Source organism: Pleurodeles waltl, chromosome 10 (assembly GCF_031143425.1).
Source record: "Pleurodeles waltl isolate 20211129_DDA chromosome 10, aPleWal1.hap1.20221129, whole genome shotgun sequence".
Taxonomy (NCBI): Eukaryota; Metazoa; Chordata; class Amphibia; order Caudata; family Salamandridae; genus Pleurodeles; species Pleurodeles waltl.
In genome coordinates, this window is record NC_090449.1 from 435776534 (window position 1) to 435796026 (window position 19493).

The 19493-nt window shown below is 40.9% G+C and overlaps 1 protein-coding gene across 3 annotated transcripts in view; it reads left to right on the plus strand.

Annotated features, from left to right (window-relative positions):
- PPL (periplakin) overlaps positions 1–19277 on the plus strand; it is a 453724-nt gene extending 434447 nt beyond the window's left edge. For all 3 annotated transcript variants that reach the window (XM_069210696.1, XM_069210694.1, XM_069210695.1), the window contains exons 19-22: positions 11261–11344; positions 12482–12598; positions 13038–13130; positions 13493–19277. In XM_069210696.1, coding sequence (XP_069066797.1) covers positions 11261–11344; positions 12482–12598; positions 13038–13130; positions 13493–16162 — 2964 coding nt within the window. In that variant the 3' untranslated portion in view covers positions 16163–19277. The remainder of the gene's footprint in view (positions 1–11260; positions 11345–12481; positions 12599–13037; positions 13131–13492) is intronic.
- The last annotated feature ends 216 nt before the right edge of the window (positions 19278–19493 follow it).

Sequence of the window (19493 nt, forward strand, 5' to 3'; positions counted from 1 at the left end):
AATAAGTCTTGATTCTGCTAAGGATACTAAAGTGATCAGTTTTTTAATAACTCCTTTGCTACCAAAAGCAGCAATAAAAACAATAGTTAAGACAAACACATGTCCCCAGAAATTCTAGTGAAAATGTCAACAGAAAAATGTCCACAATAGTAAGTAACTTCACTGAGGGAGATTAAGTATCCTAAACATTATTCTCAGACCATTGCAAGTCACTCTCTTTTGAACTTCATAACCATCCTAGAACTTTGAAACATCTCCACCCCTCTGTGTTATCAATATTATAAAGACTTTCTAATACATAACTAGGAACTAGGAATGCCTCCATTCTGTTTCAGGAGCAAGCCAAACGTTCCTCCTTTGCCAGTGAAGCAATATGCTCTCCTAGGGCTGTACTATAGCAAATGTCTGGGGCACAACGGGTACACCTGCAGGCTCTTTTAAAAGAAAGAGCCAAAGATGCTTGTGTAGCCCCTTCTGCAATATAGGTCATACTATCTTCAGATGTCCACATGCGCCATCCTATGGAGCATCAAGGTAGTTAATTACCTTTGTTTCTGGACTGTGCTACAGATGCTGACACAGAGGCAAAGGGACTGTTTAGGGGCCTGGTTATTGTGCGCCACAGAGACCTGGCACACAGACAGTGCACCTCCTGATGGTGCTCCTTGGAGGGGGGGAAAGGGGGTCTCAGGAGTCCATCATGTATCCATCTGTAGGGTTGGGTGCAATGCTTTTGTTGGCCAAAATGGTGTTTTCTAGGACTTCTGGCAGTTCGCTTGTTAAGATCACCCAGACAGTCACAACAAAGGGAAGAAATGTGTTACTCATCCCTGGAATCCATTGCATAGAAAAATGTATAGCTTATTTGGTTTACAAGAAAACTATTAAAGTATTCAGAACAAGAAGACATGATAGGATTTTGATAAATTCTTCTCAGTCTGTATAAAATTACTGACATATGATTAAGCAATCTTTCCATAGATAAAACAACAGTAAGTTTAAATTTTTTTAATGTTTTCATGCTTGTTTGATTGGTTCAGGTGAATGACTTTTTTATGCGTAAGACAGCGTTCCACAAGATACTCTGCATAGAAAAGAAAAACAAAGGGTCTAATTTACATGAAGAGTTCTTGCGCTTCACGCACATCCCCTAATGATGCCATGGATGCGCTGTATTTACAATACAGAGCCCCATGGCGCACATTTTAACTGATGCGTCAGAAATTCTAATGCATCTGTTGGCATTAAACGTACGCGTTGCTGAAGTAGCGTCGTTAAACGGACACAACTCCAGCAATGCGAGGAGTATCCCATAGGAAAAAGCCCTACGTCAATTTTACATCTGCTATAAGCAGGCAGTAAAATGGTGATGCAGTGAAGTCACAGAATGATGCCATGAAATGTTGTAAATAGCACTGCGTCAGTGCTGCATGGCTTTTCCCTTGGGAATAATCTGCATACATTATACCTGGCACAGGTATATTGTGAGGCAGGGCTTTACAAATTGCCGCATTGGGCCCGTCAGTTTGTAACTCTAGAGCAGTGCAGTGCACTGCTAGGCCCACTGCTGCGTCAAACAAAATAACGCAGCAGTGGTGCAAAAGGCTTGCAAACGATGCCCAAAGTGTGTTCTTGAGCAGACTACCATACTGCAATCCCATGGGTAATTGATGGAAAAGCTTTCATGTTATACGTAGAGACCATGAGCTAAAAGGAACGACAACCAAACAATTTAACCTCCCTTTGTAGTTTATGCAGTGCATCAATTAATGGCCACCAGTGGAGGTTTCCTTGATATCGTGCCATAAAGTAAAAGAGTGAAATATCAATACTTGAGTGCCCGGCATAACTGGATGTTAAGATCCAGTTCTTATTTGGTGGGGAACTTTCCAATACCATAATATTTTCTTTTGATGTGGTTGATTTTGATGGACTACTATTACAGTATATTCTAAGCCATAATAATATGCGCAGAACTGTGATGTAAAAGAACTATGTCATCTCTAGAGTGGAGGAGGTAGATGCAAGGACATCTATTAACCGAAATGCCAGAGGTAGCTGAAATGACATCACACGCCCTTTGACCTCCACTTTCTCTCACACACACATACTTACACATAGACACAAATTCACACCTACATACACTCTCTCACATAAGCACACTCTTACCCGCAAGCATGCACACAGCATACATTTTTTACTAAGCTCAACTGCCATGGAAGGGCATATACCCGCTAAATGGACCATTTTTATTTCACTAATAGTGACTAATACATTATTATTCACTATTAGTGTACTATAAAAATGACAGAAAACAAAGAGAGCGGGCCCCAACTGAGGCCAGGGGTCACAAATGCAGTGCCAGGGGTAGGAAAGGGCAAGCCGGGGTTGCAGCTGCGACCCTGGTGACCCCTAAATGACATTCATGGGTAGATGTTCATTATTTGCTTTGAGTGGAAAGCTGTTTACTTAGGCCAGTTCATTAAGAAGGTATGTGATAAAAACTTTATCTGTAATTCAAGATATCAGACTGACCAACCAAAGGAGACACACCCTAAGCATGGGACAATTAGAGAGCATGGCTGATCTCATGAACAAGTGAATCTTGCCTCTTTTATCGGGACATCTATATGAATGCTGAAGCTAAGTCTTGCTGCTCAGGTTTTCTGAAGAGTTACAATTATAGCATTATTTGTAGTCCTTAGCAAGTTGGTAAAAATAGATCCCTACATAAAGTTCTTGTTGTTCTTGCTCTTTCATATTGTTTACTCTTGCTGTTTTCTGTCTCTCTTTAGCTGTCCTGATCCCCTTCTTTCTTTCCTTCTTTAAGGTCACACCAGCTTTCGGTTTGTTGTTTGTTTTTTATTTAATGGCGGGCGCACGGACCAAGATAGAGTTGGCGCTTCATATTGGTGGTAATTGGGCAGCGTGCTGTCCCAGAGCTTTGCAGCTCAGGCATGAAAGGTTCCACCCTCTAACAGAAGCTTGTAGGTTCCAAATGCAGCAGCTGGTAGCCAATTCAGACAGCAAATTGGCATTAAGTTGGATCTGTCAGTGTCAGCTTGCGGAGCCTTAGACTGCTTCACCTTTCTTCTGTATGCAGCGTATAGTTCTGGCCCCTTGATATACCTTCGTACAAAATACTGTTGTCCACGGATTTTCATTTTTGATTTATGTTTTTGTATCATTAGAGAAGTAATTTACCTTGGGTACATATTGCTAATCCGGGCCGATTTGTTTTGGCCAGCCTTTTGAAAAAATGGCTGATGTGTTGCAGTGATGTAATATTTCAGGTGCCATGAGCCATATATACTTCCTTTTAGTGCCAAAACATAGGTTTTGGGGGTCAAGTAGTCTTGTAGAGACAGGAAATAAGTCCTCTGAGCAACCCTAGACTGAAGTAAGTTCGAGATGGTGCAGAAATATGACAAGACGCAGTTCACAAAGATTGAAACTGATGGGTGAAGAAGACCAAGTATTTTATCATTGTAACAAGTGATACAAGTCATATACAAAAGAAAAAGGTCTGAAAACAAATTGTCAAAAAATAGCAGAAACCAGTGCATTACAACAAGAATCGGAATCTTCTGAAAAAGCAACAACAACCAAACCCAGTGCCCATCCACTTAGAAGATCGATGGCTACCCCTCCTCCACCTCCAACAACTGACGAGAAAGCATAGGATCTTCAGTGTGTTATCTGTGGATTAGCCAGATAAAAGGCCACAGGGACTGACGAAAGAACAAAGTAGAGAGTATGTGAGTCTCAAAGGGCCAACATGTTTTTATCTGCAGCTCGTTTCTTCCAAGATGATGTTTTCAGCCGAGTAGCTGATCTAAGCAGAGAGGTAAATGTACTTGCAGTGGATTTGTATGCCCACCAGAACTGTATGCATGCATACATTTGAAAATATGAATGTACAATAAGCTCCCAGCAGCAACACAATTGCCAACCTTCAGTAAAGTTTGCACTCTTTGAAAAGGCAAATTAAGTTTTCAAGCCACTCTTGAGTGCTGGCTACGGGGTCTCACTCAGTGAGATCAGAGTATTAATGGTCAACATTGAAAACTGCATTGATACATAATGAAATTAAGATTTTTCTGGTGAGAATGTACAATGACAGAATTTGTTTTTTCAGTCTAACAAAAAGAATGAGCCACTTATAGTGTTCTTAGATGATCTAACTCCTGAAGATCCTGCTACCAAAATGAGATTACAGGATGCAGTAAAATCAGCAGAAACCATTTTAAGAAACAACCTGAAAGAGCCAGGGGCAGATTAAAGCATCCCTAGCACTTCCTTGCTCCCCTTTACCTTAATTATTTTTACACTAATGTGACCCAATGATGGCAAATCGCTGTGCCAAATTTACAATGTGGTGCAATGCATGCATTGCGCCATTTGTAACCCCTTGCGCCACAGCGTATACATGGTGGTGTTAAGGGGGACGCTAAGGAGTTCAAGAAAAATAGCGCTGAACTTAATGACAAATTTGTGATACCCCAGATCTCTTCAAATCATGGGAGTCAAAAAGAATGTCTTATGTTGTCTTTACATATTTTATGTTATTGTTTAATATCAGCAAAGTAACATAGTTACAAACTAAATTGCTTGAGTTCGGAACAAAAGCCAACAACATTGATGATGGGGTTGAAGATATAAGCGAAAAAGTGGAAGAAAATCCCATGAACCGACAGGCTTATGGTGTGCAAATGTACTGTCTTTTCCAAATCATGTGTTATGAATTACATCACGGCAAAAAGAAAACTCAGCTACAAATGATGACTGTCCACGCAATATATGACAAGTAAAAAAGTAGAGAGCTAATCATTTCAATGAATAGGATTGGTGTGTCAATATGTTACAATGCCATAGTACAGAGCAGGAACTTGTTAGCATCTCCTGCCGTAAAATCTTGTAACTCTGACAGCACACCACTCCTAAGTCACTTTACCAGAAAAGGATTTACGATTGCTGCTCTTGATAATTTTGATTTTGAAGACAGCTCTTTGTCTGGAACATCCAGCACACATGATACTGCAATGGTGCTTTTTCAAGACAGTCCAATGAAGTAGCTGCTGGAAAATATACTGTGTCAGCTGTAGGCATAAACAAATGAAGCTGCAAACTTATAACCCAACTGCCTTGCCAATGTGTGCAAAATCACTACAAGCCATCAACACGTACTAGTCTACCAGAAAGTTTCAAAGTGGCTGAGGACATAGATCTTCTTCTACCTGATGCTGTGGTCTGCAAAGCTGATTTAACTGAACTTATCATATCGCTTATTCGGTGCAGACTGAAGGATGAAAAAAAGCCAGTTCTTCCTTTGACTGTAATTCATGTTCAGATCTCCCATAATACTGTCCCACTATAGACTTACTAATGGGGTGAAATACTAGGATTCACAAGGCGATCCCCCTTCTCAGGTATACCATGGATGTTTGGGGTTGGGGATGCCCCATTGGTGTTTGATTTTTTACCCTTTGTCATTGTTCACATAATTCAAATATCTTTTCAGTTTAAGGTTGCTCTATCAGATTTTACTAGATTCTTTATATACCTTTTTCTCCTTTGGGACTTTTGGCGACCTTTTGAATTTTCAAGTTGGAGCATTTTGGTTTCTTTAATCAAATTAAACTATTTTACATTTAACTTGCCTACAAAAATCTTTTCAGCCCTGAAGAAGTCGTTTGGGAGGAGAGAAAACACTGTCCCGAGACGAAACACGTGTTGGCTTGAATTATAATAACATGACGGACGAATTACAATGAATTGATTGTCACAAATTGGTTCGAACTGTAAAAATTTGACGGACGGGTTATAATGAATGTTTAAATTGATTATTATAATTGTAATTAAATCTATAATGTGTTTTGAGGCATGAATTATATAATCATGGACATACTATTTGTTTTGAATTAGTTTATGCATAACAATAAATGTTTTGATTTTTGATTAGCTAAACCGAAATTATATTTGAATGGATTTTTCTGTTTGAAAGTTATTCTATGAAGACTGGATTCTAATAATTTTTATAAGAGGTACCGCACATTGTTGTGTACTGTCCCACTATAGCAGGTTTGGTTTTTACCAGTGATACCAACTCCAGTCACAAACTACACAACAGTATAGACAGCTCTAAACAAATCCTAAAATGTGTGTGCTCAGCTTGAAGACTAGCCTAGCCTGACAATTTTCTGCTATTAAGGTGTTTTCAATATTATATCTGACAGTTTAATGAGCAATCCAGTAGAGCTTGATAATCTTTATCCAGTGATAGGCATTTTCCACATGCCAAAAGTTGTGTTGCAGTGTGCAGGAAGTTATCTCAGTGGATGTGGCACAGGTGATGCACTTATTAAAGGTAAAATATTGGAAGCAATAATGTCCAGCCAGTATTGAGCAGAACTCATTATATCCATTTGGTACAAGGTATGCTCGTTATATCTGAGGCTATAGAAACATTGTGTTGGAATGCATTTTGGAAAAAGAACGACACATTTTGTTTTGCATAGCTTATCTCAGAATTGAACAAGGCACATGTTGCACTTCATTCTAAAGACATAATACAAAGCAAGGTACTGTTCAATACACTCAGTTCAAAATCAGAAAACCTGAAAACCAAGTTCATAGAGTTTGTCAAAGAATGTGAAGAAAAATCATAACTTTGCAAGTACTGGTGAAATGTTTTACACATGATAGCTCTAGTGCAAAACTTGGTACATGCTGATTGGGACGGTGATTGGGAGATGTACGTGAAGTCTGTGGAGTCACTGATTACTGTGTTTTACAAATTCAACTGCATAAACTACCTGAGGCATGGGTCCTGGTATTTGGAAAGAGTGAAGAAGCTAGATGTAGAAAATTCATCCAAATACATTTTGTGGTGAAAGAAGGTTCAGGGCTTTGGCTCCGGATATGAAACTGGAAAAGATGATCCAGAGATCACAGAAAAGCTCCAAGAGAGTTGTTGATCAGACACGTAAAAGGGAATATGTTGCTAAATGGCAGCTATTTTACCATGAAGTCATTTCTATTTGCAATTTTTCAGAGGGATGACAAATTCAAAATGAATGGACCATCATGAAACTGTTCCTCACCACAAACCTGTGGGAAAGAGAGGGGAACGTTTTAATAAACATGTTGACAGCCTTCTTTATTTCATGGAGCAGCAAGGAAACATCTTGGAAATGACTGAGTCTGTGCAACTACACAACTTTGTGACCAAACAATATGTGGATAATGATGTAAAGACATGTCTACAAGATCTCCTGGAACATGGATTGAAACTAAATGCAGAACTGAAGCAGGAGAGATTTGTATTGAAAGAGAAAAAGCTGTTTGACATAATCACTAAAGCTAAACTTCCACACTTTAATTGCCATAGTAAGAGTTTCGTCTAACCAGTCACTACAAAACAGGTTACAAAAAAACAACGTTCGCAAGCACATAGAGAGATTGATGTAGCAAAAGAAAGGGGTGAATTTATTAAGGACATTCTGTTGCATGATCTTCTTCCAACAAATGCATTATTTGATGCAGTTGCTGCAACCAAACCAGTGAAGGACAAACTTGTACAAGAGCTCGAAAAAAAAACTTTCACCTGAAGAATTTAAATTCAAAAGGTGTCCACACTGAAAACTGCTGTTGTTGTGTACTATATGTCACAATTGCAAATGGTCAAGATTTCATCCATGTAAAACTTCAGAGAGGTTGTTCAGACTGTTCTACAGATGTCAAAGTCACTGTGCACCTTGAAAGAACTGCACATTTTCTTTAACAATTATCTTGAACTATCTGTCAAAGAATGTGAGAGAATCAGATGAATTTCTGGAACAATTGACCCTGCCTGCATCAAAAATTAGGCACCTACACCTATGCAACTTGATAAATTCTGGTCATCAACATTGAACAAGATGAACTTGTAGATGTTACTTCGCCAAACCATTGCTGATACTTTAGTGAACACTGAGTTTCCAATTATATATTTTCAAAAGATACAGGCCATATTGTTTAAGAACCTAACAGCAAATTGGAGGAAGCTGTCCTTCGTGTTGTGCCACATGTTGAGTGGGCTGTTCGAAATGGTTCCAAGTGAGTCATTGTATTGTCAAATGACACAGATGTTATTATTGCGCTACTTAGATTTGTTGCATTGTTGAGAAGTCAAGAATTGTCAGAGTTATGGTATGTAATGGAACAGGCGAGAAAAGACTTGAACTGCTGAACCTGTGAAGTTTCTAAAAGGATTTGCTGAGAAAGGAGAAGAATGTGACTTTAAAGACGTAGAAAAATATTTTGTGCATTTGTGGAAAACGAGTTCTGACTGTCACACATTTGATGATCTTCGGTACAGTGAGTTCAAGAGATCAGTACCACTAAGTGACCTTCCAAAGGTGTCATATTCTGAGTGTGGACACATTAAAAGAGCATTCTACTTGATCAGACGATGCATAACATTTTTTAATCATGCATATGTAGCGAAAGATCTGGGTTCATTTGGTTGGGAAGGTATTGATGAGGTGCTAAAACCTACTGAATTTCTAAAGCCTCTACCCACAGAACGTATGCGTACATGTACTTGCAAGCTCTGTACTACTAAAAGATGTCCCTGTCAATATGTTCTTCTCAAATGTTTGACATTCTACAAATGTACCACGAGTGACTGCCAAAAAAAAATAAAGTGAATTATGAAAATGTGTCTAAAACAGGAGTGATAACCATTATTAGTTTCATATTCAGATCATAAATATTGTTTGGTGTATACGTAAAAGGATTTAAAAAACATTATTATTTGTTTCATTTCTGTATGTGCCTCTTCTTCCTCTATCATAGCTGCCATTTTAGAAAATGGAGGAAAGGTTGCTCTGAGGAGTTATTTTCTATCTCGATAAGACTACTTGACCCCCAAAACCTATGTTTTGACACCAAAATATAGTAAGTAGGTCTCATGATTCCTGAAATATTACATCATCACTGCAACATATCTGCCATTTTTAAAAAAGTTGTCCAGAAAAATTTGTCCCGGATCAGCAATATCTACACAAGCTAAATTACTTCTCTAATGATTCAAAAACACAAATCAAAATTAAATATCTGGACAACATTTTTTTTAGGGAAGTATATCAGACGGCCAAGATTAGTAGGCGAGCTCACAGAGCAGCAGGCATTGCTAAAAAGTGACATTCTTCACCCTAAATTGATAGGGTTGGCAAGTGTGATCCAGGAACAAGGACAGTTAGGGAAACGTGTACTTACTGGTCGCTTCAATATGGTGTTCCCCGAAAAAGGAGGATGGAAATTCCAGAGAAAGTGAGGCAAGCAAGTGCTTGCCTGAACATGTGCCAACATTTCATCAAGTAAATTCTGGGGCAAGGAAGGGATTTCGGACTAATCAAATTAACAAAGATTATATTGATGAATAATAAAACATTTAAAAATCTTTGCATCGCATTACAATCAGTACCAGGATATGGACAAGACAGGGACCGAATCCATATATTAAGTGGCGCTAGATATCGCCATACTAGCTTCACATACATTTCCACAGCTGTCTTCTCGTTAATCCTTTGTTTTCAAGTCTCGTTTCCAGTGAAGCTTCCTTAACTCATTTGATTCTGTTGGGTTATTTCTCCTCTGTGTTGCAGACTAAATAAGTTTGGGTTCTTGCACCTTGCTTTATAAACAACCCAGTGCAGCCCTTGTATCTTCTTTGTAGCAATTGTTTCACTGAAATGGTTAAAAAAAATAGATGGCTGAACCATTGTTTATGCAGCGAATATTCCTCTTGCTTTCTTCAGTGCTTTGTTAAAGTTTGTGATCGTAGAGGAACCTAACCCAATACGCCTCTCTTTGGTATTTAATGTCCTTTGGTATTTGGTATTTAATGTCCTTTCCTCTCCTATTTTCAAATACAAAATGTAAGTCCAAGAGAGGCGGGATGGGGCATATTTATACTCCGTTTGCGCCGAATTTGCGTCGTTTTTTTCGACGCAAATTCGACGCAAAACTAACTCCATATTTATACTTTGGCGTTAGACGCGTCTAGCGCCAAAGTTCCTGGAATTAGCGTCATTTTTTTGCGTGAACACATTCCTTGCGTTAATGATATGCAAGGTAGGCGTTCCCGTCTTAAAAAATGACTCCGATGCTATTGCGTCGGATTTATACTCACGGGCAAAAATGACGCCCAGGAGTGGGCGGGTCTAAAAAACCCGCATTTGCGCCGGATTTTAGCGCCTGGGTCAGGGCAGGTGTTAAGGGACCTGTGGGCTCAGAATGAGCCCAGAGGTGCCCTCCCCTGCCCCCAAGGACACCCCCTGCCACCCTTGCCCACCCCAGGAGGACACCCAAGGATGGAGGGACCCACCCCAGGGACATTAAGGTAAGTCCAGGTAAGTATTTTTTTTTTTTTTTAATTGTGGCATAGGGGGGCCTGATTTGTGCCCCCCTACATGCCACTATGCCCAATGACGATGCCCAGGGGACAGAAGTCCCCTGGGCATGGCCATTGGGCAAGGGGGCATGACTCCTGTCTTTGCTAAGACAGGAGTCATTTCAATGGGGGATGGGCGTCGTAAAAAAATGGCGCAAATCGGGTTAAGACTTTTTTTTGCCTCAGCCTGACTTGCCCCATTTTTAGACGCCCAAACGCCATTTTTCCCTACGCCGGCGCTGCCTGGTGTACGTGGTTTTTTTTCACGCACACCAGGCAGCGCCGGTCGGCTAGCGCCAGCTAACGCCATTCAATAAATACGGCACCCGCATGGCGCTTCAGAATGGCGTTAGCCGGCGCTAATTTTTTTGGCGCAAAACTGCGTTAGCGCAGTTTTGCGTCAAAAAGTATAAATATGGGCCGATTTGTCCTTGCGTTCAAAAATGGATTTGGGCGCAGAATAAATTTAGCTTGGTGTGTTGTGGAATGCAGGTATGAATATGTTTTGCTCTCTGGGCAAACTAATGTGTGTCTTATTCCATGTTACACGTTTTTTTCAAACTACGTGGCAGAAAATAAACATTTTGAGACATGGTATGAAATGTGCAGTTTCGAATATTTAACATAATGAGTGAATCGAGTCATGCCTGCCCCCACATTATATTATAACACTTTCATTAACAAAAGGCACAATTCACCCTATATCCACTGAAACTCAGAATCAAGCACTTTGTGTGAAACTACAATATTAGCTATAAATATGTTGTTGCAATTGTTTTTCCCTACAAAAGTCATGCACATGCTATTCTTTGTTTTCTGCAGCTGCTGCTGAGTGAAATTTCAGCTCGAGAGCAAGACCTTAAAAAGGTATCCAACAATGCCCAGCAGTACCAGATGGCGGTGAAGGTGAGTCTATGCATCAGGAACCATGGGACTCAGGGCTTTCTTCAGAGCATAGCTAGCAGCCATCGCTGGAGACAGGTTGTGAATATTGCTGGTCAGAAATGCTAACCTGTGTTCTAGATACCACAGTGGTAATTGAATGTCTTTTGATCCCCTACACATTGCGATGAAAAACATTTTCATTTGCTATTTGAGGTGGCCCTCGCAATTAAAATTCAAGAAATACTCTGAATCAGAATTCAGGTGCAATGAAAGACTCATGCACCTGAATTGGAAAGACTACAGGTCACCTAACTAGTGTCTTGGCAGAACTTTGTAAAAGAATCATAGGGGGTTATTCTAACTTTGGAGGAGGTGTTAATCCGTCCCAAAAGTGACGGAAAAGTGACGGATTTACCACCAGCCGTATTACGAGTCCATTATATCCTATGGAACTCGTAATACGGCTGGTGGTATATCCGTCCTTTTACCGTCACTTTTGGGACGGATTAACACTCCTCCAAAGTTAGAATAACCCCCATAGTGTTAAATTAGCACGTATGAGTAACATTGGTGAAGCACTTTGAGCGCCCGTGTAGTGAAGCAAATTAGCTTTGGGTCAGGCATCAGGTGCATTCTCGGCACTTGGAATGGGTCTTAGTACTGGGATAAGCAGCAGGTGCTGCAACCCAGAATGAACATGTGCCATTATCATTTATATACATAGGTACCAGTAGAATAAATATTAAGAGGTGTTTAAGTAGGAAAGCATGTGCTGCTGCAAAGCAGGGTAAAATCTGTACTGAAATACAGGCTGTGCTAGAGGTAATCACTCTGGTGATTACACACCAACTAAGCAATATAGAGGCTGCAGTACTGAAATAATAGAACATTTTGCAGGACACAAACAACACAAATCATTATGTGTGGGGGAGCTTGCTACTGGATCCTGGAGGTCAGGTTTGAGGTGCTTTGACCAAACGTGCTGTTGGCACAAATGTAATAAGCTGTGGCTGCACATCTAAATTGGGATGCATAGAAAGATCCATGTGAGGTACTTCCTCAATCTGAAACTCCTCGGTACTGAATCGATGGGCAATGAAAGTTAGGCCATGGCTCTCCTTACTGTTATGTTAACAACCAGTGCCTTCTTTCTTTCAGGACTATGAGTTTGAAGCTGAAAAGCTACGGTCCATAATGGATCTGGAAAACCGACGGAATGGCATCAGCCCAAAGAGACCGAAGATTCAGTCCCCTGCTGCCAAAGTGAAAGAAGAGGTGATTGAATTAAAGCTAACTGTTCCTGAATTCTATCTCTGTGTTAACACTTTCCAGACCAGTGTTTGGTGGTGTTTGTAGCTATGATGTGAACAGTACGAATGAGACTTTTCTTAAGGTGACCCTTGTTTATATCCAAGATCTCAATAAGGAATCAATAAAGATAGCATTCAGACAGAGCATAATATATCTGCAGTTTCTAAGAATTAGATAACAAAGAATGGTCAGTCCTCTGCTGGTGTTTCTTGCAAACAAGAGACTTCAAAACTTTGGAACACAGCCTTGAGATTCCTAGGAATAGATCTGGGATGTCACTCACCATCACACTAAACAGCAGGAATGGTTTATGTTGCTTGGAACTATATCTGAGCATATGTATAACATTATAGGAAGATGTTTCTATACCCCAACCCATATCTGTCTATCTTCTATGTTGCAGGAGATCGCCTTGGCTGGAAGATTCACTGAAGTGAATGCAGTGAATAAGCAGAGGATGCAAAATCTAGAGTTTGCACAGTCTCTTCTCCGACAGGTGAGGAGTCTAGTTTGCTGCAACAGCAGTGCTTCCACCATTCAATGAAGCATATACTGCAAGGCTAAAGGTTAGGAGTTAGAAACTGAATTCTACACCTTTCCCTGAAAACAAACTTACCTCAGATACACTGCATTTGGAATCAGAGTTCTCCTTTAAGTTTGGGTTGGCTTGAGGGAAAGAGGAAAACATTGTCAAAATTCACTTATTGCACTTCAGCAAAAGTAACATAGTTGTTTCAGTGGGAGTCTGTGCCCTACTTTGTTAGACAAATTCTTTCCATTGATAAAATATGGGAGTTGGCAGCTTTCAGTGACATATAACTTCCCAAAAATGTATTTCACTTTTGTTTTGTATTACAGCAACCTGAAGAAGAAATTATGCTGTCTTCTGCTCAGACTAGCAGGTCCTCAGAAAGACCTTCAGAAGAAACATGGAAAATTGAGAAGATGCTGGAGGATGAAATCCAGCGCCGAAACCAGCTGGAGAATGAGATCAAGACCACCCAGAATGAAATTCTCCTACTACAAAACCAGAAGCCTCAGGAGACCGTTGTGAAGAAAGAGTTGGTGAAAAAAGTTCCAGATCCTCAGTTGGAGGATGAATACTATAAGATTCAGGAGAAGGTAGCAGAGGAGCAGCGAAAAAATATGTCTCTTCAAAGTGAGTTAGAAGCCCTCAAAGTGAAAATCCTGGCTCTGGAGCATGAGCAGAAAGAAGGTGGCCAAGAGTATGTGGTCAAGGAGGTTACACGAATAGAGAAGGACAAGAACCAGCAGGAGGAATACCTAAAGCTGCGAGAAGAGCTGGAGGAGCTCAAGAGGCAGAAGACAGTCAGAGAGAATGAGCTGGTGCTGCTGAGGCAAAGGATTACTGTGCTGTCCAATGAGAAGAATAGGGAACAGGAGAAGATCACAGAGAAGGAGGTCGTGAAACTTCAGAATGACCCGCAGCTGGCCACAGAGTTCAAGATGCTACAGGAAAGCATGAAGCTAGAGAGCGAGCTCAGGCAGAAGCAAGAGGAGGAGCTCAGTCTGCTGCAGGAGAAGCTTAAGCGCCTGGAGAAAGAACGGGCCATGGCTGAGGGGAAAATAACTGTCAAGGAAGTTCTGAAAGTTGAAAGAGACCAGGCGTCTGAAAGGGAAGTGGCTGATCTTAGAAGGCAGTATGAGGAGTTGAATTCAAATGTGCGTATCACCATGAGAGAGAAAAATGAACTAATCCGAAAGATCCAGATACTGGAGGAAGAGAATGCCAAGGTAGTTATTCAGGAAAAGGTACGAGAGATTGTTCGACCAGACCCAAAAGCAGAAAGTGAAGTGGCTAACCTGCGCCTGGAACTGCTAGAGCAAGAGCGAAAGTATCGCAGCTCTGAGGATCAGGTGAATGCACTAAAGGCTGAGTTCACAACATTGAAAAATAGGGGCAGTCAAGTGGAGGTCAAAGAAATCATAAAGGAAGTCATTACACATAAGACAGACCCAGAAGTGCAGAAGGAACTGGAGAAACTTCGGGAGGAAATTGTGGACAAGACTCGTGTGATTGAACGTTCAGACCTAGAAATAGCCCAACTGAAGCAGGAAATTCAAACTTGGAAAGAAACCAAACCCCAAATCCAGGTAAAGGAGGTTGTGCAGGAGGTGTTGCAGTACTGTGAAGACCCTAAGACCAAGGAGGAGGTGGAATCTTTGAAGGCTCAACTGTCTGTGGAACAAAAGAAACGCCTGGATCTGGAGAAGGAAAGGATGTCCCAGGAAGAGAAAATCAGACAAAAGGAGAGGGAGCTTTCTCAGGTGAAGGAGAAAGTGGTTCAGCAAGAAGTGGTGAAGCTGGAGGAGGATCCAGCACTGAAAGCAGAAGTCAGTTCCTACTCCCGTAGTATTGAGAATGAGCTGAAGCAGGTAGATTTATTGCAAGATGAATTACGCAAGCTGCAGAGGCGTAAATCTGAACTGGAACGACAACTGGAGGAACTAGAGAGGGAGAGGCAGGCTCGTCGAGAAGCAGAACTTGAAATTCAAAGACTCAGACTCAGACTCAATGAATTGGAACAGAGGGAGATAGACACAAAGGAAAAAGTGACCTTAAAGCAGAAGGTGGTTCTCCAGCAGGACCCACAGCAGGAGAAGGAGCATAATCTCCTTAAGCTCCAGCTGGAAGAAGAGAAACATCAAAGGCAAATGCTGGAAACTGAAGTAGAATCTTTACGTAAGAAGCTCATCTCCTTGGAGAAAACAGAGGTTAAAGAGAGACTGGTCTTCACTGAAAAAGTGGAAGTTGAAAGGGACGCAGAGACAGAACAAGAAATTCAGAGGTTAAAAACAAGTCTGGAGGATGAAAGCAAGCGTAAGAGAGAAATGGATGTGGATGTGGATAGGCTGAAAGCACAGCTCTCTGAACTGGAATTCAACAACTCCAAAATTAATAAGGAACTGGAGCATCTGCGGGAAGAAACCCACAAACTACAAATGGAGAAGCAGAGCCTACAGTTGGAAATTAGACACCTGCAGTCCGAGATCGAGATCAGTGTGATTGAAGCTCGTGATCTGAGAAACATGACTCAAGTGGACAGAGGAGTTGATCTTGACTCACGATTCCAGTCATTGGCGAAAGAACTGGAAGACCTTAAGAAAATATCCAGGGACAAAGACGTTGAAATAGAGGCACTGCAGAAACGTCTAGAAACTTTGGCAATCAAGAGGGAACAGCGAGAGAATCACCTTCGTCGTTCAATTGTGGTCATTGACCCAGACACTGGAAGAGAGATGTCCCCGGAAGAAGCCCACAAGCTTGGCCTTATTGACTGGAAAATGTTTGTCAATTTGCAAAATCAGGAGTGCGACTGGGAGGAGATTACAATCAAAGGGCCAAGTGGAGAGTCATCTGTGATCCATGATAGGAAATCAGGCAAGCAATTCAACATTGATGATGCCCTGAAGAGTGGAAGAATCTCTAGGCAGCAATATGACAGGTACCTCAACAAGGAAATTAGCATCCAAGAGTTTGCTCTCTTGGTGTCTGGAAAGAAATAGGTAAAAGCGTCTTCCAGGTGACAGAAAATTCAAAAGGTTTCATAGATATAAAAATAAAGACTATTGACTCACAGCAGCAAAGTGTTCGAGTAGGACATAGCTATCAATGATTGCCTATTTTGGCTGGTCTGAAAGCTCACACAGTTTGTCCAATACATGGTGTTTCAACCACACTGCTAGAATACCTTAACCGCAGATAGTCTGCCACCCACTGGGAGAATACCTAGCACTCTGGATAAGGTGGGAGAATGCCCAGCACTCTGGATTTCAGTGGTCCGCAAACAAATAAAAATGTCAAATGGCTTCTCCTTTTGGAACGCTGTGAGTGCAATGCTTGAGTGCAGCCCCGGGTAAACAAAGATGTTTTTCAGGTATAGGTTTAACGTTAACTATCTTCTGCCTTACAAAAACTAAATTTATTATGAAAGGCTTCCAAGACGATCCAGGAATCAGCAAACCAGGAAAATATTTTCTTCTAAAGATTTGCAACCTGTTCCTTGTGAAAGAGTTAAGTAGTTGATGGCTCTCTCTTGCATTCATTGGGAAAAATGTATAAGTAGTGTGTGCTACTTATTTAACCACAAAGTTGGTTAGAAACATACGAACTGCTAAAAATCAGCACTTCCTCTCTCTGCGTCCTCTATCTCATAAATGTGGAACCAAATTCCAAAACTGTGCTTAAAGCAACAAACCATGTAAAAATTGCAAGTGCTAGAAATGCATCACCGGCATACAAAAAGCAGTCAATGGTCATCAAAATTGCAGAAATCCTTCTCCTAGCTACATCTGAAGCAGATCCTAAACTGGCACATTGCATTCATTTCAGAAATGTCAAGCCTCTCTTCAAGTTATCTTTGAAAAAAAACACTTGCCTGGAAAAACATTTTAAACCGAATGTCACCGCTTCCTGAAAACGATGCTGAGAGCTTGGTGTAGGTGCTCTTGTATGAGATTCTAAGACAATCAGTGAATAGCTCCAGATAAAATGGTGGGTTCAGAATTCTTTGCACTGAGTTGTAATCTAAAATCAAACTCTAAAGCAATCTACACAACATGGATACCGCTTTATTACGCTTCAGGAGGAGATCCAAAAGTGCGCCACTGACTTCGCCATAGTGTGATCTGTGGTGCTATATTATGATTCTTGTATAGAATAATGTCGTCAAGCACCTTGCAGCAGTAATAGCATCCAGAATATATGGAGATAGTTGTATATGCCAGATGACAAAGTGGCAGCTGCTAGCTTTTCTTTTTGTTGCCATATTCTGCTGGTGCTTTGATAACCGAGTATGATTTCATCAGAGTTACTAAAGAGCAGCGTGATAACAGATTCTAAACACAATCTAATTGCCCAATTTCCTCCTGTGGCCTTCTGTTAAAAAATAAACTGTATTTGATAGCCTACACCCGGTAAAGTTACACTATACATCATAAAAGGTAGAGGATGAGCTGGTCTGTTGTAAAATTGAGGGAGTTCCTGAGCTCCTAGCGTTGAGAGTCACCGACCTTGGGAAATTTAAATTTCCGACTTAACAGTTTGTTTCTGGAATAACACTCTCAAACGAAAACAGAAGACTGTACAAACAGCATGAGTGCTGTGCGGTATTGATAGTTCAAGCCACACTTTTAGTTTAGAGGAAGATATCCAGGACCTGTACTCCAGTCTCCATGTCCCAACCACAAGCTTGTTGCCATTCTTAAGCCCTCATTTATACTCGCCACAGACTTGAGAAACATCTTAGTGACTTTGCCGGTTTACTAATCCCCTAAATCTCTCAATCTTTAAAAATGATTTGTAAGAAAACCCACCAACTGTTCCCTCTGTGACCAGGTAAGGTCAGTCCTGGTGGGTCAACAGGGGTCAGTGATGAATGCACAAGGGAGATGGTCATAGTCCATAATAACAAATGGTTATGCCTGTCATAGAAGTTAGAAAGAAAATTTCTGGTTCCCAGAGTGTTCCCATCTGTATCAGTCAGGTTTGCTTGTGACAGGACAAGACTATCCATACTTCAGTCCTTTATCCTGACTATAGTAATGCAATGTAAGGGGGTAACAACCAATACCACAACTAAACTCCAGGAAGTAATAAAAAAAAAAATACGCTGTATCATCCCCAGCCTGAAGCTATAGGACCACGTTGCCAATTTGTCCCTGATCAGCATGCAAGTCCTTGCATAGTTGTTGGCGCTAAAAGGAGAAACGCATCTGGCTGGTTTTTAATGGTTTGGTAGAGCAGTGTTTAAGTGTTTTCCCTTAAAGTAAGCATGCTTGGTGCTCTTAAAGAGGAGGTTAAGGACTTCCACACCTTGGGGGCCAAACGAGAGAAAGCACGGCCTCTTAATCAAGTAAGTTTGATGTATGGGGATGAAATCAGACCTGTTAATTTCATAGTGATCAAGGCCTTTGATCGCACATGTGCGATTGTCACTCCCCTGCCTCCACTAAGAGTATTGGGTTGAAAGGACCGCATGCATGAACGGAATACGCACTAATTAGTCTCGGTCTGTGGTCCCTACTTCTGTGAGTTCCCCACTCAACACGCACTTGGAAGCAGACTATGGGTGCTAGAAGATAGGTATCACAACTAAACCCTAGTGAGGTTCTAAAAGAAATTGCCTTAGTGCTAGACTAAAGAAACATGTATTTGTGCTTACCTTAATAAAAAAAAAACACATTGGTATTATGTAAAAAGCCCTTATAACACACATATTGTGCACAATAGGCATAACATAACCCAGAATGCCTTAAGAGGGTTGGGCATGCAACACAGCACTCCCAGAAGTAGCAGTCTGCTATTTTAGCAGGGACAAGCCAATCAAAAGAGTCTATGCTGCTGAGAAAAGAGAAGCGCATTCCTTGTTTGTTTTTTCCAGACACACGGGTACAAAATAATGAAACAGTAATACTATTGCTACAGCACTGCTCACCTTCTATTGCCTTATCTCATGGTTAAAGATGGCAGACGTCTAACACTGGGGTCGTTCTACATTATTTTGTTCTGTCCTGGTTCTGTTTGTATATCTTTTATTAATCTGTGGTATGGGGAACATGGGAAATGTAGAGAATATATTATATTTATAATATACAAATAAATGTGCGGTGGGTTCACTAATCTAAGCCTCTGTTTTTTTATCTTGTCAGTCTACACCCTCTTTGAAAGAATGACTGCAAAGGTGTTCGCCAACATTTTTCCATTGACTGTGTTCCTCGGCATAAACAGACATTTTACTATTATCACTTTTAGGTTTACCACTTGACAAGTCCTTAGTTGTCCTCATTGGGAACTCTCGGCAGTGCACTCCCCTTCACCCCCATTTTATTGCCCTGT